General features: G+C 47.6%; 1 protein-coding gene across 4 annotated transcripts in view; it reads right to left on the minus strand.

The window, feature by feature from the left end:
• Nucleotides 1–394: 394 nt before the first annotated feature.
• Nucleotides 395–24,776, minus strand: part of Ankrd44 (ankyrin repeat domain 44) — a 239,073-nt gene continuing 214,691 nt past the window's right edge. Inside the window, exons 18-28 of one of the 4 annotated variants that reach the window (XM_087902417.1) lie at nucleotides 23,350–23,551; nucleotides 19,460–19,547; nucleotides 18,226–18,343; nucleotides 16,493–16,709; nucleotides 14,399–14,486; nucleotides 12,063–12,146; nucleotides 10,898–11,043; nucleotides 10,345–10,427; nucleotides 8,608–8,690; nucleotides 6,657–6,748; nucleotides 395–3,297 (exon numbers count right to left, since the gene is read on the minus strand). In XM_087902417.1, the coding sequence (XP_087758543.1) occupies nucleotides 3,239–3,297; nucleotides 6,657–6,748; nucleotides 8,608–8,690; nucleotides 10,345–10,427; nucleotides 10,898–11,043; nucleotides 12,063–12,146; nucleotides 14,399–14,486; nucleotides 16,493–16,709; nucleotides 18,226–18,343; nucleotides 19,460–19,547; nucleotides 23,350–23,551 (1,260 nt within the window). In that variant the 3' untranslated portion in view covers nucleotides 395–3,238. The other 3 variants (XM_087902416.1, XM_087902418.1, XM_087902419.1) reach the window with 3 other exon arrangements.

The raw sequence follows: 24,776 nt of genomic DNA on the forward strand, positions 1-24,776 counted from the left end.
AACCTGCGCGATGTCCTCCTGTACGGCAGATGCTGCTAACGACGCTTCCCTCCCCCCACAAGGACGTTAACATAACAGCGACTCCAACCTCAGTCGTAGCTTCTGTGTCAAATTTGATGGTCCCCATAATCGCATGGCCTTTCTGCTTCTGGCTTACACATGGCTTTCGTTATAATTCAGCTGAACTTCTCTATGAAAAACGTTGGAGGAATACATAAATATAATGAACATGGCATATAGGCTCCAGTCCTTTCTCTAGGTAAGCATAACCAGCAAACCCAGAGGCTGCTTTCTTGATTATTTGCAGAATTAATTTGGCTTGGGGCTGGGGGCAAAGATTTGAATTAGCATAACTTGAAAAAGGACACCTCTGAGAAATGAAAGAGAACATGAGTTGCAACAATATTTGTACCGTTTTTATTTGCAAAAATAACCATCTGAATGCAGGTCCATAGTATATTACAGGTAAGTACTTCGTTCCAATGCGAGAGCATTCAGTAGTTGCAAAGTATCAACTGTGCTTGGGGAGATTCAGACTGGTTCGAAGTCCTTCACTGAACCGGAAGCCGTTTTCCTCATTTTTACACTCATGACATTGACCAGAGTCATTCAAGTCTGATTTCCATTTTTAAAAGTACAGACAAAAATCCCACTAAAATTATCACACGATAGTCTATGCTGTTACAAATATGTTATACAAAATACAACATTGGCACAACATGTGTCTCATCGTGCTTGGCAAGGATATATTGCACATGCTACAGCGTAGTCTGCAGACAAACCTACTACACATAAGATGCTTGCATTGACTCTTCAGATCACTGCATAGGAAACACACGGAGTTACATTCTACACGCACGCTCAGATTGTCGCTATCTTAGAATGCTGCTTCTCTATAATACTGACCTATGGTTCACAGCCCTGTGTGAAAAGAGCGTCTCAGCACGACAGAGCCAAACACAATTCCTATAGAAAACTTAAGCATCTTCGTTTCAAAGCAGAGATGGGGAGAAATAGGGAAAGGAGACATTGAAAGAAAAAAAGAATTAACTCCCTAGGATTATATTGCTCCAGTAACACTCGAGTGAAAAGATACAAAGCGTCTCACGGAACATTTCCAGGATATACAAATATAAAAGGCACTCTGACATCATGACACAAGACCACAACGGGACGAGTTTCTCAACAGTGCAATGGTTGCACAAACCCAGCTGCTCACTAGCGTGAGCATGACTAGTATGCAACGAATCCTTCAGTGTCCTCGTTCTAATGCAACGGGGCAATGAGCTAAGCGGCCGTTCACTGCCCAACGGACCAAAACATACTATGGTGCCCTTTTAGTAGTGACGAATAGAAATCCCCTGAGTTATGATTTACTAGGACTTTTAGGCGATTTGGAGATAGTCATGAATTTACCAGAGATAGGCAGACACCAGCGGACAGGTAAGGGCAATCAGACATGGTCCCTGTGGTGGGTGGCTAACATACAATCTAAAAACCATGCGTTTAGGAGAAAAGCACTGAGCAACTCAGATGCTACTAAAAACACTCCTCCCCCGCCCCCAGAAAGTGATGTCGCAAACATTCATGAGACAACTGAAATCCAGAGAAGTTATAAGTTTTGAAAGGTTACTTCTTTAAAAAAAAAAATTTTGGTCTTGTTGGGCGGGGAGGAGGGACAGAGCCAAAGAAAGACGGACAGACAGACACAGACAGACAGACAGGCCAACTCAGAAGAATGGCTCTCTTTGTAAGCTTGATTTCATTGGGCTCCTTGTCTTTCCTCCATCAGAAAGAGCCAGGGAAGGCCAGCAGGGCTCCATGGTCACAGTGGCTCCTGCTAGGCCATTGCTTTGCTGAAGCAACTCCCTTGCTCTCGTCAACTACCAACGCCGGCATTTCATTTCCGGCTTTAAATGCCAGCCCAGCAAGACTTCCACTCCCTTCTGGAAGAAGGCGCACAGCTCATCACACCTCAACAGGAGCGCTCCCTTAATCTGCGGGGTTCCCTAAAGGCGAGGTCCTTGCTGCTCATTAGCAGTCTGTGTACGTGTTAAAAACACACCTGCTCTAAACAAGATGAACAGATGGAGGGGTTCATCACACCTTCACCCCGAGAAGGTAAAAAAAAAAATGTTGCTGGTGCAAGATTTGCCTGCTGAAATCAAAAAACCATAATTTATAAATAATTTATAAAACCATATCAGTTTTATAAAACTTCTGAACAAGTTTTCATTTGTGAAGATCCAACATGAGTTTTCATTAAATCCAGGATATTGAAAAGGGTGAGGGTAAAGGCCCCAAGCTTGGTGGGAACAACAGCGTATGTTGTCTGGGTCTCATTCAGATGTGAGCGAGCCCTGTAAAACACTATAAAATAGAATATTCAAGGGCGAAGACAGAACCCTGGATGTCTCTTCTGAACCTTCAGTGAGCGGAACACAGTGCCTGGTCTTGCGTCTCTGTGTTTGGTTTTAATTCCTTTTCTTGGCACAGTGCCCACACTTGGCCTCAGTCCCCATTAAGTCTCAGAATCATGAGACATTTTTGGTGTCGTTTTGGCAGCCTCTGGGTCTTTCCTTGGGCTACCTTCGTGTGCATGATCAGCTACACCCGTTTTCATCTCGTGGAAGGGTTCTGATTGACTACAGAATGGGACCAGGCAAGGAGCAAACCTGAGGGTCAGCTGGTAGTCGTGGGAAATGCTGGGTTTAACCCCAGAGCTATCGGCTAGCCCAGAGGCAGGGGTATTTTCCCACTTATTTTTATTATTCTAAATAAGGTAAATAGCAACGAGAGAGAGAGAGAGAGAGAGAGAGAGAGAGAGAGAGAGAGAGAGCCTAAACAGTGTCTATTTTCTCAGCATTTGTTTCATTTCAAATAAATATAAACACATTTACATCAAAGTATACAGACATATTCTCTGGTTTGAGAACAAAACAAAAACCCGGGGTCAACACATCATGGGGGAATCAGTTACAAATGTCACACCATCTGCTAGAAAACCACGTCATTAGAAATATAAAATACAGTAAAGACCGGTATGCAAAAAATGATTACATTTCAACCCCATAGAAAAGTTACTACGGTTCCCACTTGCATTTAGAGAGAAAGAAAAAGTTCAAAGTCTCCCGTTGTCGGCGGAAGCATTTTGGTCCTCATGGGCAGTGGGGCTGACGGAGTCCACACATCCATTTACACGCACGTGTGTAAGGATGCGGGCGAAAGTCGCAAAGTCTCATTCTTCCTTCTGTGCAGCTGTTTCAGGTGAAGGGCGGGGTCCGTTGGACCTAGAAGCTTTGGCAGAGGGAGCAGACACAGGTATTCACAATGCTGATTTCGTTAGCAAACAACCGGCAAATCGGCTTGCGCTTCCACACCAACCATTTCTGCTCCCGGCTCCTTGGTTCCCTTTCACAGCACGCACGGTCACTCCCGGGCCACCACCTTGACTGAGCGCTTCTTGCTATTCTACTGTGGAAGGACAGCGCCAGCCCTGAGACCCTTACCAAAGTCAGCATTTCCTTTTACGAGCAAGCTCGCTAGACAGTGATTTCCTATTTGACTTGCATATTGTTTCAAGTTTTGGCATGATATAATTTCACCTGAAATGTGTTATTGGCTAAATTTGGGATCCATTTACTCCATTGAGAAATTACTCACAGGTTTCTTAAGGAGGGCCCTGGGTGCTATTTTGTTTGTGTCTAACGTGAAAGCACGGTCAATGTTCACATTCATCTGGCAACTTTAACCAAGATCCTGGGAAGAAGCTGCGGGATTTACAGGCTTCCTACGAGGAGGTAGGGTCAGGTGGACTCCCTTAAGATGATTATAGGCATTACGCCTGAAGATGAACTTTGACCTTTGGCTTCTAGTGAGGAAGTAAACAGCCGGCTGGGAAGAGGGTGCAGGCATTTCCTAGCCCCTCTTCCCTCCCCTCCCAGGGGACACGAATGTTGCTTGGCAGACCACAGAACTCATTGGTGAATACATGAGGAAGGAACTCTTTAGGCTGAACATTTGTCCCTCTGTTGTGTGATCCCCAAAGACAAAGGATTCAATACTTAGAAATTTCCCTCACTTAAAATGAGAGGTAGGACTTTCACAGAAGTACCTTAGATCTAAAGAAAACAGGAAGCAAAGCAGAAGCCAGGTCTATCTGCGTGTGCTTCAGCCTACAGCCTAGCTGCCCTCCTTTGGCTAGACTGGTTCCTTGTCTGTTGACTTTCTGGAAGCTTGGTCTCAAATAACTCGAATACAGCGTGAGTCTGGCATTCTAGCTTCCGTCCCTTCCTGCAGGGCAGGCGGCTGGGGACGCGCCTCTACGGTCCACGGTTAGAACGTTTCTGAGTCGGAATCGTTTTCGTTATACCCGTCCTCGGAGCCCACGTGGTTACTGCTCAGGCTGACCCCGCTACCCAGGTTGGAGAGGGTCGTCCTGCTCCAATTGTCCTTTCTAAGACCAACCAAGTTGACCGCCGTCATGGCACTGGAGGGAGAAAGGGGCATCATGGTAGCCAGAATGAGGGCCAGGCAGTCAGCCACGCCTTTGTTAGGAGCACAAGCCAGGGCCGGGGTATGACCTGGGCGTAAACGCAGACAAGGCAGAGGTTAGTCCGGGAGGTCCAGGGCTGAATGGCGTTCCACAGTACATCTCCCGCAACCTTACGAGAGGAGATGCATGTTGAGTTAGAATTCATGCCAGGGAAGAGGAGGTTACTTCCCACAAGCCATGCTGGGGTGAGGCTGGCATGGGACAGGGAGGATGGGACATTTCGCGGAGGTTCTATTTCTGGGTTTGGGCTCACACGCCTACAGAAAAAGCACAGTATTTTCCCCGGTTAGCGGATTCCAGCCTTCATCGAGAGAACGAAAACATATGGCAAGGGAGGGAGGTTGAGGACACGAGCCACAAAAACTAGCAATAGGACACACCCAAGGGGGAGGTTCCGCTGTCAGCAAACGCACACCATGAGCCGCAGACCTGGTAGAGGGGGACTCTCTTTCCGTGGCAAGTGTGTGTCAAACAGAAAGGGTAAAGCCAGTGACTGATGGCACTTTACATACGTGTCACAGAAAGGACAGATTCTGAAAACCCGAAACCCTTTGAAGAGGTCGGTAATTTATACTTGGGTGACCATTTCGGGGAATTTTCATAGCACTTCAAAAAGAAGTCACCTTGGCAACGAAAGTCACAAATCTGAGCTGTCAGGAATGAGGGACCAAGCCCTGGTGGTGTGACTCTGACACTCAGACTTGAGGCTTCTGACACTCATCAGGAAATCGGACCTCAGCCTGTGACGGAGGAACACACTGCTCTTCAGACGGACTTGCTAATCCTTGCCCCACCCCTGTTCTATTGGCCCAAGGTCCCCTTCCACAGTGAGCAATGAGCTTGCTCCGTCAATCAGAGGAACCGTTCTGGCAAAACTCAGTCACTGTTTCCTGTTCCTAGACATGAGGGCCCTCTGCACTCTCAGCCCCAAGAGACTATTTGTCTCTACAGAGAGAAACCAAGTGAAGAGCTTCAGGTGTCTCAAGGGACTATTAGCGCAGCAGGGTACTAAGTGATCTCCAAACGTCCCCAGCCACTGGCCCAGCTAAACCCTGACGGAGGCGGGCTCCCCTGACACAGAGCTTCTGTATCCATAGATGCAGACTGCATACACTGGAGAGCATGTTAGCACCCATTTAATCTAGCATCTCATCTCGGAGAGAAACAGCGGACTTCTTCATGCCAAGCTTAAGGCGGGTAGTGTGGCTAAAGGTGAGGAAAATAAGCTGGGAACGCTAAGGGGATGGGTTGAAAGACCATCCGCACTTCCTAGACAGCCGGGCTGGGGAGACAGCAGGGGACATGCTAGGGTACGTGGGGCTGCTGCGGGAACAGAACTAAAGCATCCGCTAAGAAGTCAGCATGACCGCTTACTTCGGAGAAACAGGCCTGAGCTGCTAACTTCAATACCTGTAATAGGCAGTTAATTGAGTAGCATTAATACATCCGAATACGTTACTTAGCTATCACACTGCAAAAATTACTCAATATCCAGAAGTTCCTCTTTCGCTCCCTAAGGTTACGAGGCATTGAGTGTACGGTGGCTGTTTATTAGGATTCTGGTATTCAACAGTTCTTGTAATGCAGCAGGCAGAGTGGAAGGCTTCTGGCAAGAACAGGCTCATTTGGGGAAAGGCCAGTCATAGAGGACAGGCGAGACCTCCAGCCTAGACCCTAGTAGGAACATTTCATTCACGTTTCCCAACTTCCTATATGAGAAATGTGAGTCCTGATTTGCACTTTACAAGAACATTTGATCTAGGAAGGAACCGGTGTGCAAAGATCTCTTTCCATGGAGCCCTGGAGTGTCCGCTAATGTATGTAAGTCGGAATTTCCAAGGCCAAGCTGAAAAGGGCTTTGCTATACCTGGAATTCTTTGAATGGCATAAGCTCAGCTGGTAATGTTACACACAACGTGGGCAGCAATGGTGGGCTACAGGAAGACAATCTACTGTACAGAAAGACAGACGGGACAAACTACCTGGGTTTGATTTCTTACACATAAGTGGCTTCCAAGGGGAAGGAACCCCTTACTGGCTCTTAAGCAGCACCTAACTTTCTCAGTTCCTCCGGCTTCAACCGCTAATTCTTCCTACTTACCGTTTTCGTCGAGCACGAGCACACAGGCTCCTTTGGCCAGCAACTCCTCCACGACCGCCGTCAAGCCATTGCGGGCAGCTATATGGAGGGGTCTGAAAGACAACATTGAGCATTGTGTAAATGAGAGAGCTGGGATCTTCCAAAGGCTGTGTGCCAGAGGCTTCGTGGAGGCGGGAGGTGGCAGATCCCATGAGGGCGGGGCCCAGTGAGAATCTCCAGGGCACTGTAGGACACCAGTCCTTCCCAGTTCCTCTTTGTCCTATGAGTGAATAGCTATGTCTTCCCTGTCAAGATAGCTGCCCAGGGCGGGGCAAAATAAAGAGGGCCAGCCAATCCTAACCCGAAATATGCAAAGCTGTGAGCCCAAACAAGCCTTTAGTCTTGATGATTCTCTCGGGTATTGGATAGAAAGGAAAACTAATTGGCAGCAAAATAAAGAAAAATGTAGAACTTATGTCACTAAAAGAAAGAGGTACTTAAGGATCTACAACTAGTGCATGGTTAGTGTGGCTAAGAAAAAGTAGTGTTGGGCATATCTTTTTCAGGTATTATTGACCCAGCTATTATTATGCATTGGGCTCAGATCTCTCTGTAAGCCTCATAAACAGTCTACATTGTAAGCCGTTTGGGGGTAGCACAAGAAGGCCAGAGGGATCTAGCTCTGTTGCATTCTGTGGAAGGCTCTTCACTGGCTACTTGGAGTCTCTGTTTCGCACGGTTCATTGAAATGAGCGGTATTAATATACACTCTCAGATCTTTTTATTATTGCATGTGCATAGATGTCTCACTGGTTTATGGGACCTTATAAAAGAGTGTCACCCTCAGAATATTGTGCCGTATCCTTTAACAGTCTTAAATTTAAAAAAAAAAAACCAACTAATATTCTTTGCCTTTAGAACAAGCGCATAAGTAATTTCCCCAAATGGAAAAACCGAAGCAGCTTTCAGATTCTTCACACTGAGGGTTCCACTGAATTATATTAAAATATAATTACAACAAATAGCTTAGACGCTGTTCAAATGCATTCTGGGAACCTGATTTATAAACGTGCTGTTTTCCAGTCAGACTACAGAAGGCTAATACATAATACAAACAGTTTCCCCAAATACGTCAGTTCGTAAACCCAGAAGGTTTTCCTAAAAGCTCACTAAATTTATAATGAAGCCCAGAACGCGCTGCCAGTAAGGAGAGCAAAGAACTTGCAAATCCTGAGAAGCTGTATCAAAATAAGGGCTCTACCGAAGACTGGGTATCTCCAGTCAACACTGCAGAGGTGCGTACAGAAACGTCATGAAGATGCAGTCTGGTTGGCACCACTCACCGCTCTGCTTCTCAGAGCTAGACTAGCATGGGGCAGGCTCTTGCCGTGTGCTGGATAAACACTATGACTCTGGCCCTGCCCCAGATGAACAGTCTTTATCACCCCTCCCCCACAGGCCCAGGCCCAGGGGCATCTCAGAGAAGATGCTGAGAACGGAAAGGCCAGAGGATGGGGGCAGAGCTGGGCAGGTTGTCTTTTGGACACGATGCGGTCATGGTGCTCATGAGCTCACGGCAGTTGAGATTTCCCGCGTAAGCTTTGCACAAGATCAATCCAGGCCAAATCCCAGCGTAGATGGAATAGATGATCTCTAGGCCCCGCCCCTTGCTGGGGAGCTATCTGGAGAGAATAATTGGAGCTGCAGGGGGTGTGTCATTCTTTTTGGCAGATGGAGCCACTCGTGGGTTACCATACCCCATTGGATGGTCCACATCCATGCACACAAACTGGACATAATGGATTAATTGGGTGTTAAAAAAAAAAGACATGCAGTTGGGAAGGAATCTGAGGGAGATGGAGGATGAAAATGGTGGAGATGACCGTATTTTGTTGTATACATGTTAGACACCCCCGAAGAATACATAAAAGTATGACTCTGGGCTTGGGTCGCGCGTGACTGTCACACTCACGTCTGCAGGGCACTGTTTTTCGCGTTGATAAGGCTCTCGTCTTGAATCTTGTCAAGTATTAGCAAGGCGCAGCCTTCATGGCCCTAATAAGGAGGAAGAGCAAGGCACGTGAGGCAGAGATACAGCACAGAGATAAGGCACAGCTCCTGAACGCTCCCTCGGCGCCAGCTTCCTCTGCCTGGAAACATCCAGGGCTGTTTTCCGAATAATTCCTTTTCCTAAAGAGTAAATGAGCCCAAGATACTCTTAAGCGTCTACCTGGGGCCCGTTAGGACCTGCTTAACACATTACTGACTTAAAATATTCGTAGTTAATATTTCCAAAATCATCCTTAAAATGAACTACAAGAAAGTGAAAGCAGACACTAGTGTGGCCAGGTCGGTGAGTGATGGAGGGGGCGGCGTTAGCAGTTCCCTCTTAAGCCTGCAGTGTCATTTTTTAAACACACATGGGTGCCCCCTCCTTCAAACCTTCAATGACTGCTCCGGTGATCCATCTCCTGGAGTTCCCACAACACCCAAGATCTGTGTCACTTTTCTCCATTTCTGTTTGGTACTCCGAAGAAGCCCTGTCTCTGGAGTGTGGTTTTTATTTTTCCCCCAACCCTAACTATAGATATCTTTAGATATTATGACAATAGATGCTTGATAGTTAAATGATCAATTATTAGATCTAGGATTACGTGTTACTAAGTCTTTGTTAATGAAGGGCACAGGACCACCATCACCAGTATCATCTAAGAGTTAGAAATGTTGACTCTCCTGGGAACACAGAGATATAAATTTCCATCTATAACAAAAAAGAAAATCTTAGGCCAATTTAGACCCGATCAAGAGCATGCACTTTTTGGGTTTTTGAGACAGGTCCTTACTATGTAGTCCAGGCTAGCTTTGAATCCCAGATTCTCCCACCTCAGCCTCCAGAGCGCTGATGTGAGAAGCATGCACCCCCATACCTAGCCAGCATCCGTGTTTTAAGGACATTCTCAAGCGATTCCTTTGTATAAGGAAGCCCGTAAAGCCCAGGAGTTCCCATCACTACCCTGTACTTTGACATGCATGTCCAGATTTGAGCATTTCTGCTGTTTCTGTGTTCTTTCCAGGGCACGGATACAAACATATAACCAACCAATGAGAGCAATGGTTGAGACTTCTGGTCCCACCGGGTCAACTGGCATTATGACATAATACACTTTGCAAAAATTACACATACAGGCTTTTGTACACATCTTTTACGAAAGAAAAAAATCTACCATACACCTTGCATTGATATATGCCTGAGAAAACAGCAGCCATGTACATGGATATTGCTTTAAAGCACTGTGATTTGGGGCTGTGTTCTCACAGTGTCTTCGAACCCAACGCAACGGGAACTTCTTAGAGTTTATAAGCCACATCACCAATGTCTTACCCTGTTGTGTGGCACCCAAATGCGGTGCCACAGCCAGGGAGACAGGTACGGCAGCAGATACAAGGCAGGTGGAATGTGGCCAGACCGCAAGTGGCAAATGCATGAAACCCATCCTCATTGTTCCCTTTGGTGAGTGTGGTGTATCTACCAACCCAGAATTCTGCCCCTTCCTTCTCCTGCTTCATGTTCACGCATCGTTGGCAGCATCCTGGGAAACAGTCATTTAGCTAAAACCATGTTCCCTCGGAGCCAGGAGGACAGACCCTGTGGTTTCGCTACTATGGTCATGGCAGGAAGCAGCAGCATTTGAAACCCATTAGTACATACCTTGCTGATAGCCAGGTGTAAGGGAGTATTCAAGTCCTTGTCCTTGCCACTCAGGTCAGCCTGGGCACCGTTCACCAAAATATCTACAGACAGAACCACGAGAGAGTAAGCGAGACTGGATGCCAGGCACGCGTTTCGGCGTGGCTACAAAACTACAGCCCATACGCAGACTCAATGTTTGTAAAGAATGAACAGTTGGTTGCCATATCTGCTCCATTCAAACGGGAGCTGGGCGGGCAGAGTTCCAACCGCCCTCAGAGTTCCGCCATTCCAACGCCCCTCCGCCTTTGGGCTAAATCCAAGTACAGTGTCAGTCTTTCCAGACAAGATGGCTCTGTTTAAAAGTTTTATTTCTGAAGGTTGAGAGATTTCACCCAAGGATCCGCGTACTTTGCGATCGTCTTCCAACGACACAGTGACAAAGGGTGAAGATGTCTGAGCTCAGAGGTGGCCCCTTTCCGGCAGCCATGCTAGGACAGCGCTGGCATCTTAATCTGACTCTATGCCGCGTTTCAGACCAGCCCAGTGCAAAGCCCGCAGCCTAAGTACGTACCCACCGCGCCTGCCTGCCCGTTCTCAGCAGCCATCATCAAAGCCGTTTTCCCTGAATGATCTACCGCGTTCACTTGGGCGCCGTGTCTCAGCAGCAGCTGCAAGCACTCCGCGTGGTCACCAAAGGCTGCTGCGTGGAGGGTTGTCCTGCAGGGTTCAAACACACGTGGATTTACTGCCTTGCTAGTTATTGCAGTAACCATCGAGAGACATGTGAGGGTGTTTTTCAAAGACGTCAAGCTTCTGGGTTGACAGAAATGATGGCCCAATCCTTTCTTAGAACCATTTAAGGTGGCCATGGAAGTATCAGCTTTATGAATGCTGCCGTTCGATTTGGGGGGGCAGGAGGGGGAGACTCCTGCAATGACTGATACAGAAATCAGCACTGTTCCAACTTCTAATCCTGAGTTCTAGTGAGTTCCCACTCGTCTACGGCAGAAACTTTTAAAATTAGGGGCTAATTTGTAGGCGACTGGTTGGTTAACTAAAAGCCTTAAAAGCCTACGTAACCTAATGCAGACGGTGGGGGTTACTAGGGAGGACAACATGACATTACTCATCAAAATGGAAAAAGCATTAGCCTTAATAAAGTAACTCCATTCCCAGGACTCCATTTCCCATCTACACTCAGCCGTGCAAACAGATTCCCTGTGCTGCTTCTTAGGAAGAGCAGAATATTGAAAGCCACGCGAAGAGTCTTCCAAAGAAGTCAGGCCAAGCAACATGCTATGCATTCATTCAAGGAGCTAACATGCAGCTTTAAAAAGGGAAAATGAATCTTTGTAGTTTGGTATGGAAAGATCTCGACAATAGAAAAACGTACCACGCATTACTTTCTCAGTTAATCACTTTTAATTTTAGCCAAGCATCATTCATGTCTATGATTCTAGCACTCAGCGGGGTAGAGCCTGGAAGATCAGGAGTCTGAGGCTAGCCTGGGCTGGGTAGCTGGTTCAAGGTCATCCTGAGCCACACGGCGAGACTCTCTCTAAACACTACGGCTGGAGCTCAGTCTAAGCGTGTCTGAGGCCCTGGATTCGGTTCTTAGCACTACCCAAAATAGTGCTAAGAACTATTTTATTCTAGAAAGAAAAGCAAGTGGCTCCCTATTCTACAACACAAAACAAGGGCCAAGACTCCAGAACCGACACCTCGGCCTCACCCACCTGCCTTTGTCATCCCTGCAACTGACGATGCTGGGATCGATGGCCCCCAGCAGCAGTGACGCACAGTTCTCGTGGCCATTTATTCTAAAATGAAAACGGATTTTAGTGGAAAAACTCATTAACATATACCCTTCCACACCGCATCTTTAAAGGCACTGTATATTTAACAACTGGATGCATTTTTAGAAAGCGGAAGCTGACACCTACGGCATGCTACGGCAGTGTGCACTGAAACCCCCTGCTTGCTTCCATGAAGGACCTCTGTGTTCGTGAGGTCCCCTGGAACACCGCTTGCACAAGGTCCCGCGTATGTGAGGTCAAGACAGCAAAGTGGAAAAGACATAGATACTTCACACGTGAATTCACCCTGATTGGTATCTTTAAGATTTGTCCTTTTGGAGCTGGAGAGATGGCTCAGCAGTTAAGAGCACGGACTGCTCTTCCGGAGGACTGGGGTTCAATTCCCAGCACCCACATGGCGGCTCACAACTGTCCGTAACTCCAGATCCAGGGGACACAACACCTCCCACACAGACACACATCCAGGCAAAACACCAATGCACATAAAATAAAGAAATTAAATGTTTAAAAGATTTGTCTATTTTTACTTTATGCATATCAGTGCTTTCCCTCACGTACATATGTGCACTCGGGTGTACCTAGAACCCGAGGATGCCCAAAGAGGGCATTGGATCCCACGAAACTGGCATGAATGGCGGTTAGCCACCTTGTGGGTGCTGGGAACCAAATATGGGTCCTCTGCAAACACAGCAAGTATTCTGAGGCACTGATCCATCTCTCCAGCCCCGCAAATCACCAGGTTCTTTCTCATCTACCCCTTTCTTTACTGATGTAATTTCATGCCTCTAGTGTAGTCAAATGACCCTGCTTCATGGGAAGTTCAAAGGTAATGTAAAGACTGCATGTTCAAGTCGTGCACCCCGCACTGACTCATGGGACCCTGAAGTAAGGTCACTGCCTTCTATGAGTAACATTTCTCTCTATGAACTTGCAATAAAAACTTAGATTTTAAAAAGGAGGAGGGTGGGTGAGGAGGATGGGTGAGGAGGAGGAGGAGGAGGATGGGTGAGGAGGAGGAGGGTGGGTGAGGAGGAGGAGGATGGGTGAGGGGGAGGAGGAGGAGGATGGAGGAGGAGGAGGATGGGTTGGGGGAAGGAGGATGGAGGAGGGGGAGGAGGATGGAGGAGGATGGAGGAGGATGGAGGAGGAGGAGGAAGAGGATGGGTAAGAAGAAGGAGGAGGAGGAGGATGGGTGAGGAGGAGGAGGATGGAGGAGGAGGAGGAGGATGGAGGAGGAGGATGGAGGAGGAGGAGGAGAAGGAAGAGGATGGGTGAGGAGGAGGAGGATGGAGGAGGATGGAGGAGGAGGAGGAGGAGGATGGAGGAGGAGGAGGATGGAGGAGGAGGAGGAGGATGGAGGAGGAGGAGGAGGATGGAGGAGGAGGATGGAGGAGGAGGAGGATGGGTGAGGAATAGGAGGAGGAGGATGAAGGAGGAGGAGGAGTGGTGAGGAGGAACGGAGGAGGATGGGTGAGGAGTAGGAGGAGGAGGAAGGGTGAGGAGGAGGAGGAGGATGGGTGAGGAGAAGGAGGAGGAAGGGTGAGGAGGAGGAGGAGGAAGGGTGAGGAGGAGGAGGGGTAAGGAGGAGGAGGAGGGGTAAGGAGGAGGAGGAGGGGTGAGGAGAAGGAGGAGGAGAAGGAGGATGGGTGAGGAGAAGGAAGAGGAGGAGGATGGGTGAGGAGAAGGAGGAGGGGGGTGAGGAGGAGGAGGATGGGTGAGGAGAAGGAGGAGGAGGGGTGAGGAGGAGGAGGATGGGTGAGGAGAAGGAGGAGGAGAAGGAGGATGGGTGAGGAGAAGGAAGAGGAGGAGGTGGATGGGTGAGGAGGAGGAGGGGTGAGGACAAGGAGGAGGAGGAGGAAGGAGAAGGAAGATGAGGATAAAGATGAGGAATTTTATAAAAAGTCTTCCTGGTAGAAAATGTCTTACCAGCTACAGATATATAAAATTGGTATTAACCTTGACTTATTTTTCAGAGTTTGCCAGGCAATGGGGAATACCACTGAAGGCTTCTTCACACCCGTGGACCATCCCTCTCGGCCCACTACCATGAGCTACCTTGGAACTTTAGCTCCTGGGAAACCATGACCATGAGAGCCCAGGCAATGGTAGCAGACCTATTTGTCTCTAGCAGCAGAATAGAATATTTCAGTCTTATCTGCAATCTAAATACTTTTTTTTCATTCATAAAGGGCACGTTTCCTCCACGCAGTTAAAGGAGCAGAGGTCACCGTGGCAGTTCCACCCTTTCTACTTACATGGCACAGTGCAGTGGAGTGAAGGGGTTGCCAACAAATTTCCGAAAACATTTCTGCTCCAAAAGTACCTCAATGCAGTTTTCATTGCCTGCAGAGAACACACAAATTTAGAGTTTCCCCAGACAGAAGTGCTGTTCAGCACAGTCTGGCATCCTTTAATTTTTTAATTTCCCATTAAGGGTTCGGCTCTAGCATATGAATTTTCCTGAATTTGGCAGAATGCCCGCTCTCTGTGGAATAAAATGAACAAAACGCCGAAATGTTATTAACCACGCTCACAGGTGTTCTGAGATACAATGAGTCAATCAAACAGCGAGGAGCATATGGCCTGGTGGAGAGAGATAAAACGTCACGTCATTGGCCAGCGGAATGGATTTGGTGTCACCCTCAGCTCTCGAGAGACGCCCGACATCAGCATTGCCTCAGTTTCCCCAAGTTTATAATCGGGACATTTTCCTTTCATCCATACCAATAGGTTAGCCTTATGGTGAACAGCACTGCACTGAGACTTGTAAAGCCTTCTCTGCCATTGTCTTAACTAAGGTCTCTAGAGCTACAATAAAGCACTGGAACCAAAAGCTCACCGTCCAGGGCAGTCAGGGCAGGGATGGTAGGAGCGGCCATGGAGGGTGCTGCTTACTGGCTTATTCCTCAGGGCTTGCTCAGCCTGCTCTCTTACAGTGTCTGGGACCACCAGCCCAGGGACCACCAGCCCAGGGACCACCAGCCCAGGGATGCCGCTGCCTATAGCTTGGGTCCTCCTGCAGTAATTACGAATCCAGAAAAATCTACCATAGGCTTGCCCGCCGGCCACTCGGGTGGGGGTGTTTTCTCAGTTGAAGTTTTCTCCTCCCAAATGACTCTATCTTGTGTCAGGTTGAGATAAAGCAAGCTGGACACCACCAATTTTCTAGCACATTCCACTCCTCAGTGGGAGACTGAGTCTGAGCAGTTAAAACTGGAGAGTGGCTTGCTACTTTCAAAATTTCATAGTGCCCAGCGAAGGAGACTCTGGGAGCTTCGACCTCAGACCTGGAGGGGGTCGCTCAGGAATTCCAGAATTGGGGATTGATTGCTGGGGAGCAGTCTGCTCTCTTCTGCTTGCACCGGCAGGGGTTCAAGAGCAGAAAGAAGGACCCAGCCCCAGGGAGATGGTGTGGGCTATGGCAATTGTGCGTCTTCCCTCACATCTGGGACTCCCCTGTGCTCTTCTTTTTCCGTTGTTGGTTCTTTCTGGCCAGCGAGCACTCACAAGTTGTAGGTTAAAATGTTATTTTTGATAAAAAAAATTCAATCCGCCAATGGTAGCAGAGGGGCAGAAATAAGTTATTACAGCAGAACCAATGAAGACTTAGTGAAGAAACGGGCATTCTTACGTCAACGTAACTGGAGCCCAGGAACTCTTTCCAGACATAAGGGTCACGCTAAAATCCTAACAGAACTGAAACAGAAATACAAAGCCACAGATGTAGAGTAAGAAATATTTGTAAACAATATCTGTTATCTTAGGGGGTATATATGAGATCTTCTTAAGCAAGGCTGGCTACAGAGATACTATGAAAAGCAGATGAAAGCTCCAAACATCAGCATGGAAGAAGGCGCTCCAAAGAAGGAAGGAAGCAGACACTGCCACAGATAAGGTGTCGGGCTCTTCAGACACAGGAGAACTCGTAGGCTCTTCATCAAGAGAAAGAAGCCCGGATGGAAAAGGCCTCTTTCAGAGAGGAAACAACAGGCAGTAAACACGGCAAGAGGCTGGGAAACACAAAGAGACACGTGTGTTTTACCCTTGGTGTTGGCAAAAATAAAAAAGAGGGTTGAGTCATTCTGGGTTGGCAAAGTTGTGGAAAAAGTACTTTGATACACATTAGAGCAGGCCTTTGTTCAGTATGACTCCTTGCCATTAAAAAACATGCATTTTAAAAATTTCACTTCTGGATATTTAATGAGGTTTTTAATGCTATAATATGAATACACATACTGCCACAGTGTTTATGACAGAAAAGAAACCCCAAAATTAATCTGGATGATTATCAAAAGGGAGCTGGTTGAATACACAGTCTAGCGGAATCACCCGGATGACACGCCACTCACCATTATAGCAAGCCCAGTGCAGGGGCGTGTAGCCCTGGTTGTCTTTGAGGCAACAGTCCTCTTCCGACTGGGCAATCTGGAGCAGCTCACTCAGCCACGTGGCATGGCCCCGAGCGGCCGCATAGTGCAGGGGCGTCCTGCCTCTGGCGTCTCTGCAGAGGACGCACGCGTCTTGTTCCAGCAGCAATTGCACACATTCCTCATGTCCTGTCATAATCTGGCACACGGCAATGAAAACACAAAACAAACCGCAGTTGGCTGGGGATGACGGCGTTGGGGGTGGAAGCCCCGCCCATGCCTGGCCTAGGAGGAGCAGGGGGCATTGCTGAGGAGGTAGGAGGGAGAACAACCCTAGTCAAATCCCTGCTGGAAAATCCCACGAGACACATAACCACGCCCAGCGTGTCTCCCTGCTGGACACTGTGGGGTCGCAACACTGGCAAGTGTTTGTGTGTCCCAATGGCAAAGGCACAGAGAGAGCTCTACAGGAAAGGATTGTATATCTCCAGCTCCATTATAACCGTGTGAGATCGCTGTCATGTATGTAGCCTGCCACTGACGGGCACATGTATGTAGAGTGCCCAGATCTGTCACATGGCCCAAAAGAAGTGCCCAGAAATAAGAGCCATGACTATAGCAACACGCATGGAAAACTCTTTCTGCCCTTTCTCAGCAGGGTGTTCACACCACACCCACAGAGCAGTTTTGTGATTTTTACCTTTGTACCTTTAACTTATTATTGTCCTGCAAAAAAACAACTCTGCAGATGTGTGCAAAGAATTGGCCACGGGACACACAGTGCCATCATTTGTCACACGGAGCCACAGAAATAGCGTGAGACTGCTCAAAACCAGGAAGTCACAGAATGCATTCTGGCACCTACACACAATGGGGCATTAGAAATGGCCAGCCAGAAAAATACTTAACAGCATGGAAAATGGTCCTTTATATATACTAAGAGAAAAAAGACCATATGATGCGAGTGTATGTGTATACGTGTGAGTATTTGTGCGTGTATGTGTATATATGTGTGTGTGTGAGTACATGTGTGTATATGTATATATGTGGAGTATATGTGTGTACATTTGTGTGTATGTGTATATGTACATATCTGTGTGTATCAAGCACATGTGTGCATGTAAATGTATATACGCGTGAATATATGTGTGCATGTGTATATTTATATGTATGTGCAAATGAGTATATATATTTGTATGTATGTGTATATGTATGCATGTGTGTGTATTTGTGTTTATGCCTGTGCATGTGTGGATGTGTATATGTATGCATATATGTATATATGCATATACATGTGTGTATTTGTATGTGTATGCATATGTATATATGTGTGTGTGCATGTATATATGTGTGTATGTATATGTATCAACTACAGGAGATATAATTACTGGTGATTGTGGTCTTCTTTTTCTGCACTTAAAAAAATGTTTTGCAATTTTCTGTGATACACATTTTGCAATCAGAAAGGTGAGCTGATCCCTCCACGGTAGGTGTTCATGTGTTTATTTTCCCAGTCTAACACAAAGTCTTAAAGCAGGACCTGACCATAGTTTTCATTATTCTATAATTGTATCAAATTCTGCAATTTCATTTTGACTGTGGAGCTAATTGATTGTTTTATGAAACAAATCTTATCCCCTAAAATCTCACACCGGATAAAGCCAAGCAAGTTCACTGAAAAGGCCCCTGACTAAAGCTGAGAGAAAAACATGTACCCCTCTGTGCAGAGCTGTGCACCCCACTATGTCCACAGCGTCAACATTTGCTTCCTTCTCCAGCAGCAACGAGACAGCATCGATGTGTCCGTACGCTACTGCAAGCATCAGTGGCGTTCTGTGGAGAGAGAAAGGAGATTAAAAACTGCTTCCAGTGAGAGAAGACTTTTCTCTCTATTGTTATTAATTGCCCAATATTTTCTGTGTATCTAATTTGCTGTTCTGTGCCGTGGAGAACAAGAGACCGACTTCTGTTCCAAGGGACTCGTGGGATGGTGGCATAACGCATAGGCCCAGGGCAAGGCAGGGAACAGTCTCATCTCAAGTCATTGCATTAATTCTACCATTCTACCTGTGTGGCAAAAGCTAGGTGCCAGCTGGCTGGGGTGTGTGCACGCAGAAGAGCCCTTGATCACACCCCAGCAACTCTCCTTTCCCAGCAACCGATGCTGACCTCTGTCTGCTCCAGACTTACCTCCACGGACAGAGCTTCCTGGCTTTGAAAATACGTCTGACTCGTGTAGAAGATGGGGCCCTGCTCTGACTGGCACTCAGACTCATTCACCTGGGGATAAGCAACTCGAGTCTTTCTGTCTGCCCTTCTTATTTGTAAGGAGAGCCTGGGTGAGGAACAGGCCAACAGAGAGAAAAACAGACGCAGGCAAGGATACAAGCCGAGGGATTTTGTTTCTCACAATAGAAACAAACCCTCGAGGTCTGTCTTTTTGCCATTATTAATTAAAAATTTATAAGTCAAAGATGGAAAAAATAGAAAATAATAACAAGCCAGGAAACGTGGCTACCGCTTAGATAAAGAGGTGTCTGCTGTCGTTAAGATATGCCCACACCTGAGGGCTGGAGAGAAGGCTCAGAGGTTAAGAGCATTGCCTGCTCTTCCAAAGGTCCTCAGTTCAATTCCCAGCAACCACATGGTGGCTCACAACCATCTGTAATGAGATCTGGTGCCCTCTTCTGGCCTGCAGACATATACACAGACAGAATATTGTATACCTAATAAACAAACAAACAAACAAATAAATAAATAAAGATATGCCCACACCAAGTGCTCACTTAAACACTTGCTCTGGTGGTCATGTCTCGTTGTTCCAGACTCCTTACCTATGAGTGTCACAGAGATGTATTCCTATCCTAACTCAGCCTTCTGCACCCCTCAACCAACCAGTCGGCCCTGGGCACTGACAAAGCAGCAGAAGGCCAACACGGAAGCACTTACTGTCCCTTGGCGTCCCTCACGTCAACCGCTTCGGGGTTGTCTGCCATTTCGAGCAGGAGTCTCAAGCACAGCGTGTGCCCATTAACAACTGGAAAAGAAAATGACGGACGTTCTTTTAACAAACCAACGCTGTAGCTGTTTCTCCAAAGCCAAGCTGATGTGAACGTCAAATCAATGGCTTCCCTCTGCTCTTAGCAAGCAGCCCTGGTTCCCAGTTCAAGGGGGGGGGGATAGCTCAGGGTCGGCCCTTTCTTCCTGCCTGCAAACTCTCATCTGTACCTTCCTTTTCTGTTTCCAGAGTTAAGGGAGTTTTCCTTAAATTTGCTGTCCTTTCTTGTCTCCTTGTATGGACCTGATAAGTCCCCTCCCCACCCCCCACGCCAGTCCCGCTGATAAGCTCTCCGCGTTCATACACCCATCTTGTGTCAAGCCCATTTCCAGCCTTTTTTTTTTCAAAAAAAAAAAAAAAGAGCAGAGAGCAGGAGGAATAGAGAAGAGAGAGAAAGAGGGCAAGGGATGGAGAACAGAATGGGCCCCGCTCTTCCGGATCAGTAAATTCTAAGCGTGATATCCGAGCAACAGTTCCCATTGATTAGCCGTGGCTGATGGTGAAACTCCAAGGCAGGATAGTAAGCACATTCCCTCCTCACTGACATCTTAGCCATGCTATAGCAGGTGACTGTAGTTACTGTCCGCCTTCCTCTTCCCTCCTCTCCCTACTGATGCTGAGAGGGGACTCAGAGGCCCCTAGTTAAGGCTGCTGGCTCTTACCTGCCCCCGCCACCCAGCAGTGCCCAGGAGATTGAGTGTAACCCTAGCGCCACGTTCACCTTAAACAGCCTGGGGAAACAGCAACAGGATGTACCCATGGGCATAACTAAAGATGCCCCTTTAGAAGAAGGCGGTCCCTAAGTGAGTGCAAGGGATGCTGGGAAGCAAATCTCGCGGGACAATAAACCCTAGAATTCAGTGTGTTCTCAGCGTCCGTCCGTGGTGTGTATGTAGGAAATATTATGAGTTAGAATTCCATGCAACATTTTATGACTGCTGCTGCTGTTGTTCTTAAAATTATACAAGGCCTTGTTACCTCGTTGAAATCTGCACGGAGCTTAATGTGTGCCTTAAAAGGAAAAGATTGGCGTAGGCTGGACAGCTACATCCCCTCGGCACCGGGTTCAGGGGTGGGAACTCCAGATCCTGGCTTTTCTTTCTGTATTTATTTGATAGTCTTTAATGCTCAGAATCACTCCAAGGATATTTCAGTTTTGACCAGACATAAGGAAAGACTATCTGGGCTCCCACTGTGCGCCTACTGCATCACGTGACACGATCATTTCCAGTGGGGTTTCTGCTTCTCCACCACAGTTGTCTGTCCTTACCCAACACCCCCCAGGAAAATTCAGTCCCCCTTAGGGTGGCAAACCTGTTCTCCTTGGGTTCCCACACACTACAGTCTCTCCAAGTTGTCTTCTAGCAAAAGGACATTAGTGTCTTTAGCTGTGCCCTGCCATCTCCGTCCCTCTGTCAGACTGGTCCAGCCTCTCCCAGATGTGAAGGACAGCCACAACTGTCTCTGTGTTTATCTGTGCCAACCCCTCATTCTGGCTGCCCCTCCTCACAGACTCCGAGGGTCTGAGACAAAGGAACTGGCCTCTCCCGTGAACTGGAAAAAATTCTGGCTAAGTGGCTCCTCAAATCTCAGGCTGAAGCTCCTGCACAGCAGACATTTTGTGGAAGATGGTCAGATGACAGTCTGTCTTTTTAGTGAATGGCATAAGGGGAAAGCCAGCGTGGGTCTTCCTGACCACTAGGGGGCACCCTTGGACCACACCTCCATCACGGTGTCAAATGCGCGAGGCTGGTCCTTCATCATTTACCTGTTTTATGGGGCCATCTTCCACAACCAAACCAGCCACAGGCAATTGTTAGGAATTACCTGGTAACAAAGCAGAAGCTTGGCTATGCTAGGCAACAAATCTTTAAAAAGAGCAAACTAAGGAAGCCTAAGAAGCAAAACTACTGGCGAGAAACAGAAATTTATAATTGGCTATACCAGCCATCACTGACATTTCCCCGGAGATAACTGTTTCCAGATAATCAGGCCACAGGTAGGCTTTCTCTGTCTTAGTACTGGGTCGTTCAGTGGCTTGGGTGTTAAGGCATAGCAAGACCCTTAACGTCTGTATTTATTTTGATGTGTGTTTGTCAAGTTGTGCACGCAGAGAACCAGGAATAACTTGTAGGAGTTGGTCCTCTCTTCTGCCCTGTGGGCCCCAGTGACCAAATTCAGGCCATCAGGCTGGTGGTAAGAACCTTTGCCCCCTGAGCTCTCTCGCCGGCTCTGACAAAAATATACCGGCCTGTCTAGTGTTCCTAAAAGACTTTCCAGTAGTGAGAACCGTCCACATCTTTTAAACATGTCCTAACTCCTTCACTTCCCCACCAGGACCACCTCATCTTCTGGGCTCTTCCGGGTCAGATAAAGAACAGTAAATACAAGCATGTTGTTCTGAGCGTTTGCCAGGGACTGGTCCCAGTCTATGGTCTGCTTCAAAATAGTAACGCCTTCCCATTTTAATCATGCATTGTGGCGCCCAGCTGTGCAGGCTGATATACGATACAACCCCGGCTTTTCATCTAACTCTTGAACATTAGCTTTCAATTCTCAGGTAAATACGTGAGGCTAACTCAGCAACACATGGGGAGGCATTTTTCTGATGAGCCCTACAACACCAGGGCATTCCTGTTCTCTCTGGAATTAAGTCTTTTCCTTCTTAGAAAGACAGATCCATTAAATATTTTCTAATGCTATTCTGAAAGTACCCCAACAGGGTCAGGGCTTGACTATGTGGGGCATTTTTTCCTGGAAGTAAATAAAATATATCCTTTTTCATTTGTATTTCAAAAAAAAAAAAAAAAACAAAAGATGCCGACCACTGCCCTTCAAAGGCTAACACCACAGCATTGCCTGAGCCAAAAGGTGCTCATGCGCTAGCTGGGCCAGAGTCTCCCACATGGCTTTCACATCTGCGCACATCTGTGCACGTCTGGAAGTGTCCCTTCCTGTGGACGGCAGAAACATCCCAGGAAAGTCACGTCTCTTGCTGACTGACGTGCACAGGTACCTGTTTCTGCTTTGCTCTCGGGTGCATCAAAAGCAGAAGGGAAAGAACCCCGCGTGGGTGGATGGAACGGTGTGCTAATTAGCTCGCTGTCTGTGATCCCTTGGCACAGCAGGTCCTCGGGTGTTGTTAAAGCTTTATGATTCTGATGTGGCTTGCTCGGTCTAACTGACTCTAGAGATCACAGTGTAACTCCCTCCCCACTCGTCCCCCCACCCCTGTTCAGAAGTCTAAGGCTCTGAGGCTCTTTCTCTGGGGAGAAAGCACCTATCACGTCTAAGGAGGAAGCCGATCAAAAGCATTTTGGAAGCATTCGGGTATGCATGGTGTAGAAATAAAACTGAGATGTTAAAAATCAGGATTTGGAAGATGTTGCTGTCCTTTGTGGGGGTGGGGTGGGGGTGGGGAGAAGCCTAGGGCCTGGTGCATGCTAGGCACATGCTTGGTGAGCCTAGGGCCTGGTGTAACGCTAGGCACATGCTTGGTGAGCCTAGGGCCTAGTGCATGCTAGGCAGCTGGTTTCCCTCTGAGCTACAGCCCCAGTCATAATCCTTTTAAAATCTTTTTTAAAAAAATTATCAATTTATTTATTGGGGTGGTGTGTGTCCTATGCATTTGGATGACAGGAACCTGCAGGAACTCAGGTCAATCAGGCCTGGTGGCAAGCACCTTTATCTGCTGAGTCGCCTAAGCTGATTTACACTCTTCTTTATAACTATACATGAATCACAAAACTCGGGAGTAACCTGGACCTTCGCGGAGACCTACCTGAGGCGTGAAGCGGAGTCCTTTGGGTGACATTGTCTTTCACAAAGATGGACGCACCCTGGTTAACGAGCGCTTCCACGCATTCCGTGTGGCCTTTGAAAGCAGCTAGGTACAAAGCCGTCCGGCCTTTCTCGTCCCTGATGTCCAGGTCCACCAGCGACTGGAGAAGGACCTTCAAGGCTTGGTGGTGCCCATTGTAGGCCTGCAGAGAAGAAAGGCACACACATAGCACCCTCGCCTGCTGCAAATTCCATGGCATCCACCTTCACGGCTGAGCTTCCAGAGCCACTGACTCCTGCCTGAGTCGGGTGTCTAGTCCTACTGCAACTTGAGACGCCATGTTTGGTTGATGTCCCCTGGGAGGCCTTCTCTGAAAGGAAGTGGGTGAGGGGAGTGGATCTGGGGCAGAGTGGAGGTGGGGGACACTGGGAGGAGAGGAGGGAGGGGGGGATGCAGTCAGGATATAATATGTGAGAGCAGAAAGAGAGGGAGGGAGGGAGGGAGGGAGGGAGGGAGGGAGGGAGGGAGGGAGAGAAAAAGGAGGGAGGGAGGAGAGAAGGAAGGAAGAAAGGAAGTAACAGTCTATCGGAGCAATACTTGGGATGAATCTGCAGCTAGCAAACTGAAGTTAGACCAAAACACTAATTCACAAGCCTCTGGTTGCCTATAAATGCTTTTTTTTTCTCCCTTGCCAGCTAATTTGCTCAAAGACACCACATCCATCAATGTGTGCTTATTAGACCTACTGTTACAGTGATCTAATAATGAACAATGGCTGTGCGGCTTACACGGTCCTCTACCAGGAGGACCCTACACAGAGCGATGGACAATGAGAACGTTTTCAGGATCTTTTCTGTTAATAAAGCTGGGGGGTGGGGGGATTACTGGAAACGTTAGGGCTCTGTGACTCACTCCAGGCAGGCAAACCTTCCCTCACAGCCTACCACGTGACCAGCTACTAACCACGAGAGTGTAGGTGCGTTCCTTAATTGTGCTTAGAGCTTTGTTTCCGAATCTCTAAACTGAGAGCAATAAAAGCTGCCTCCTGGGACTGCCACAAAGATGAAGAGAGAGAGAGACTGCGCCAGTTCTGCACAAGATCTGAGACGCAGGGAAAGCCTTCCTGCCTCTTTATTTCTTCCGTTGATCATAATGAAGCCACAGAGACAATTAGGGGAATATAGGGCACGGGCTGGGGCCAAGTTCAGACCCATTATGAGAGAGTGCATACTATTCAAAGCAAGAGAGTAAGTCTGAGACTTTTAATTTAGTCTTTAAAGGAAAGAATACTCCCCGCCCTCCCAATACAGAAGTGAGGGATCTTACAAGTAAAAGAGAGGAAGGGGTGGGCTATCTGGGGTGGAGTGGGTGAGAAAGACAAGAATGAAATAGGAAAGGTCTGTCCCTGTGTCCTTAGACATCAAAGA

Source organism: Myodes glareolus, chromosome 27, assembly GCF_982192425.1.
Source record: "Myodes glareolus chromosome 27, mMyoGla1.1, whole genome shotgun sequence".
Lineage (NCBI taxonomy): Eukaryota > Metazoa > Chordata > Mammalia > Rodentia > Cricetidae > Myodes > Myodes glareolus.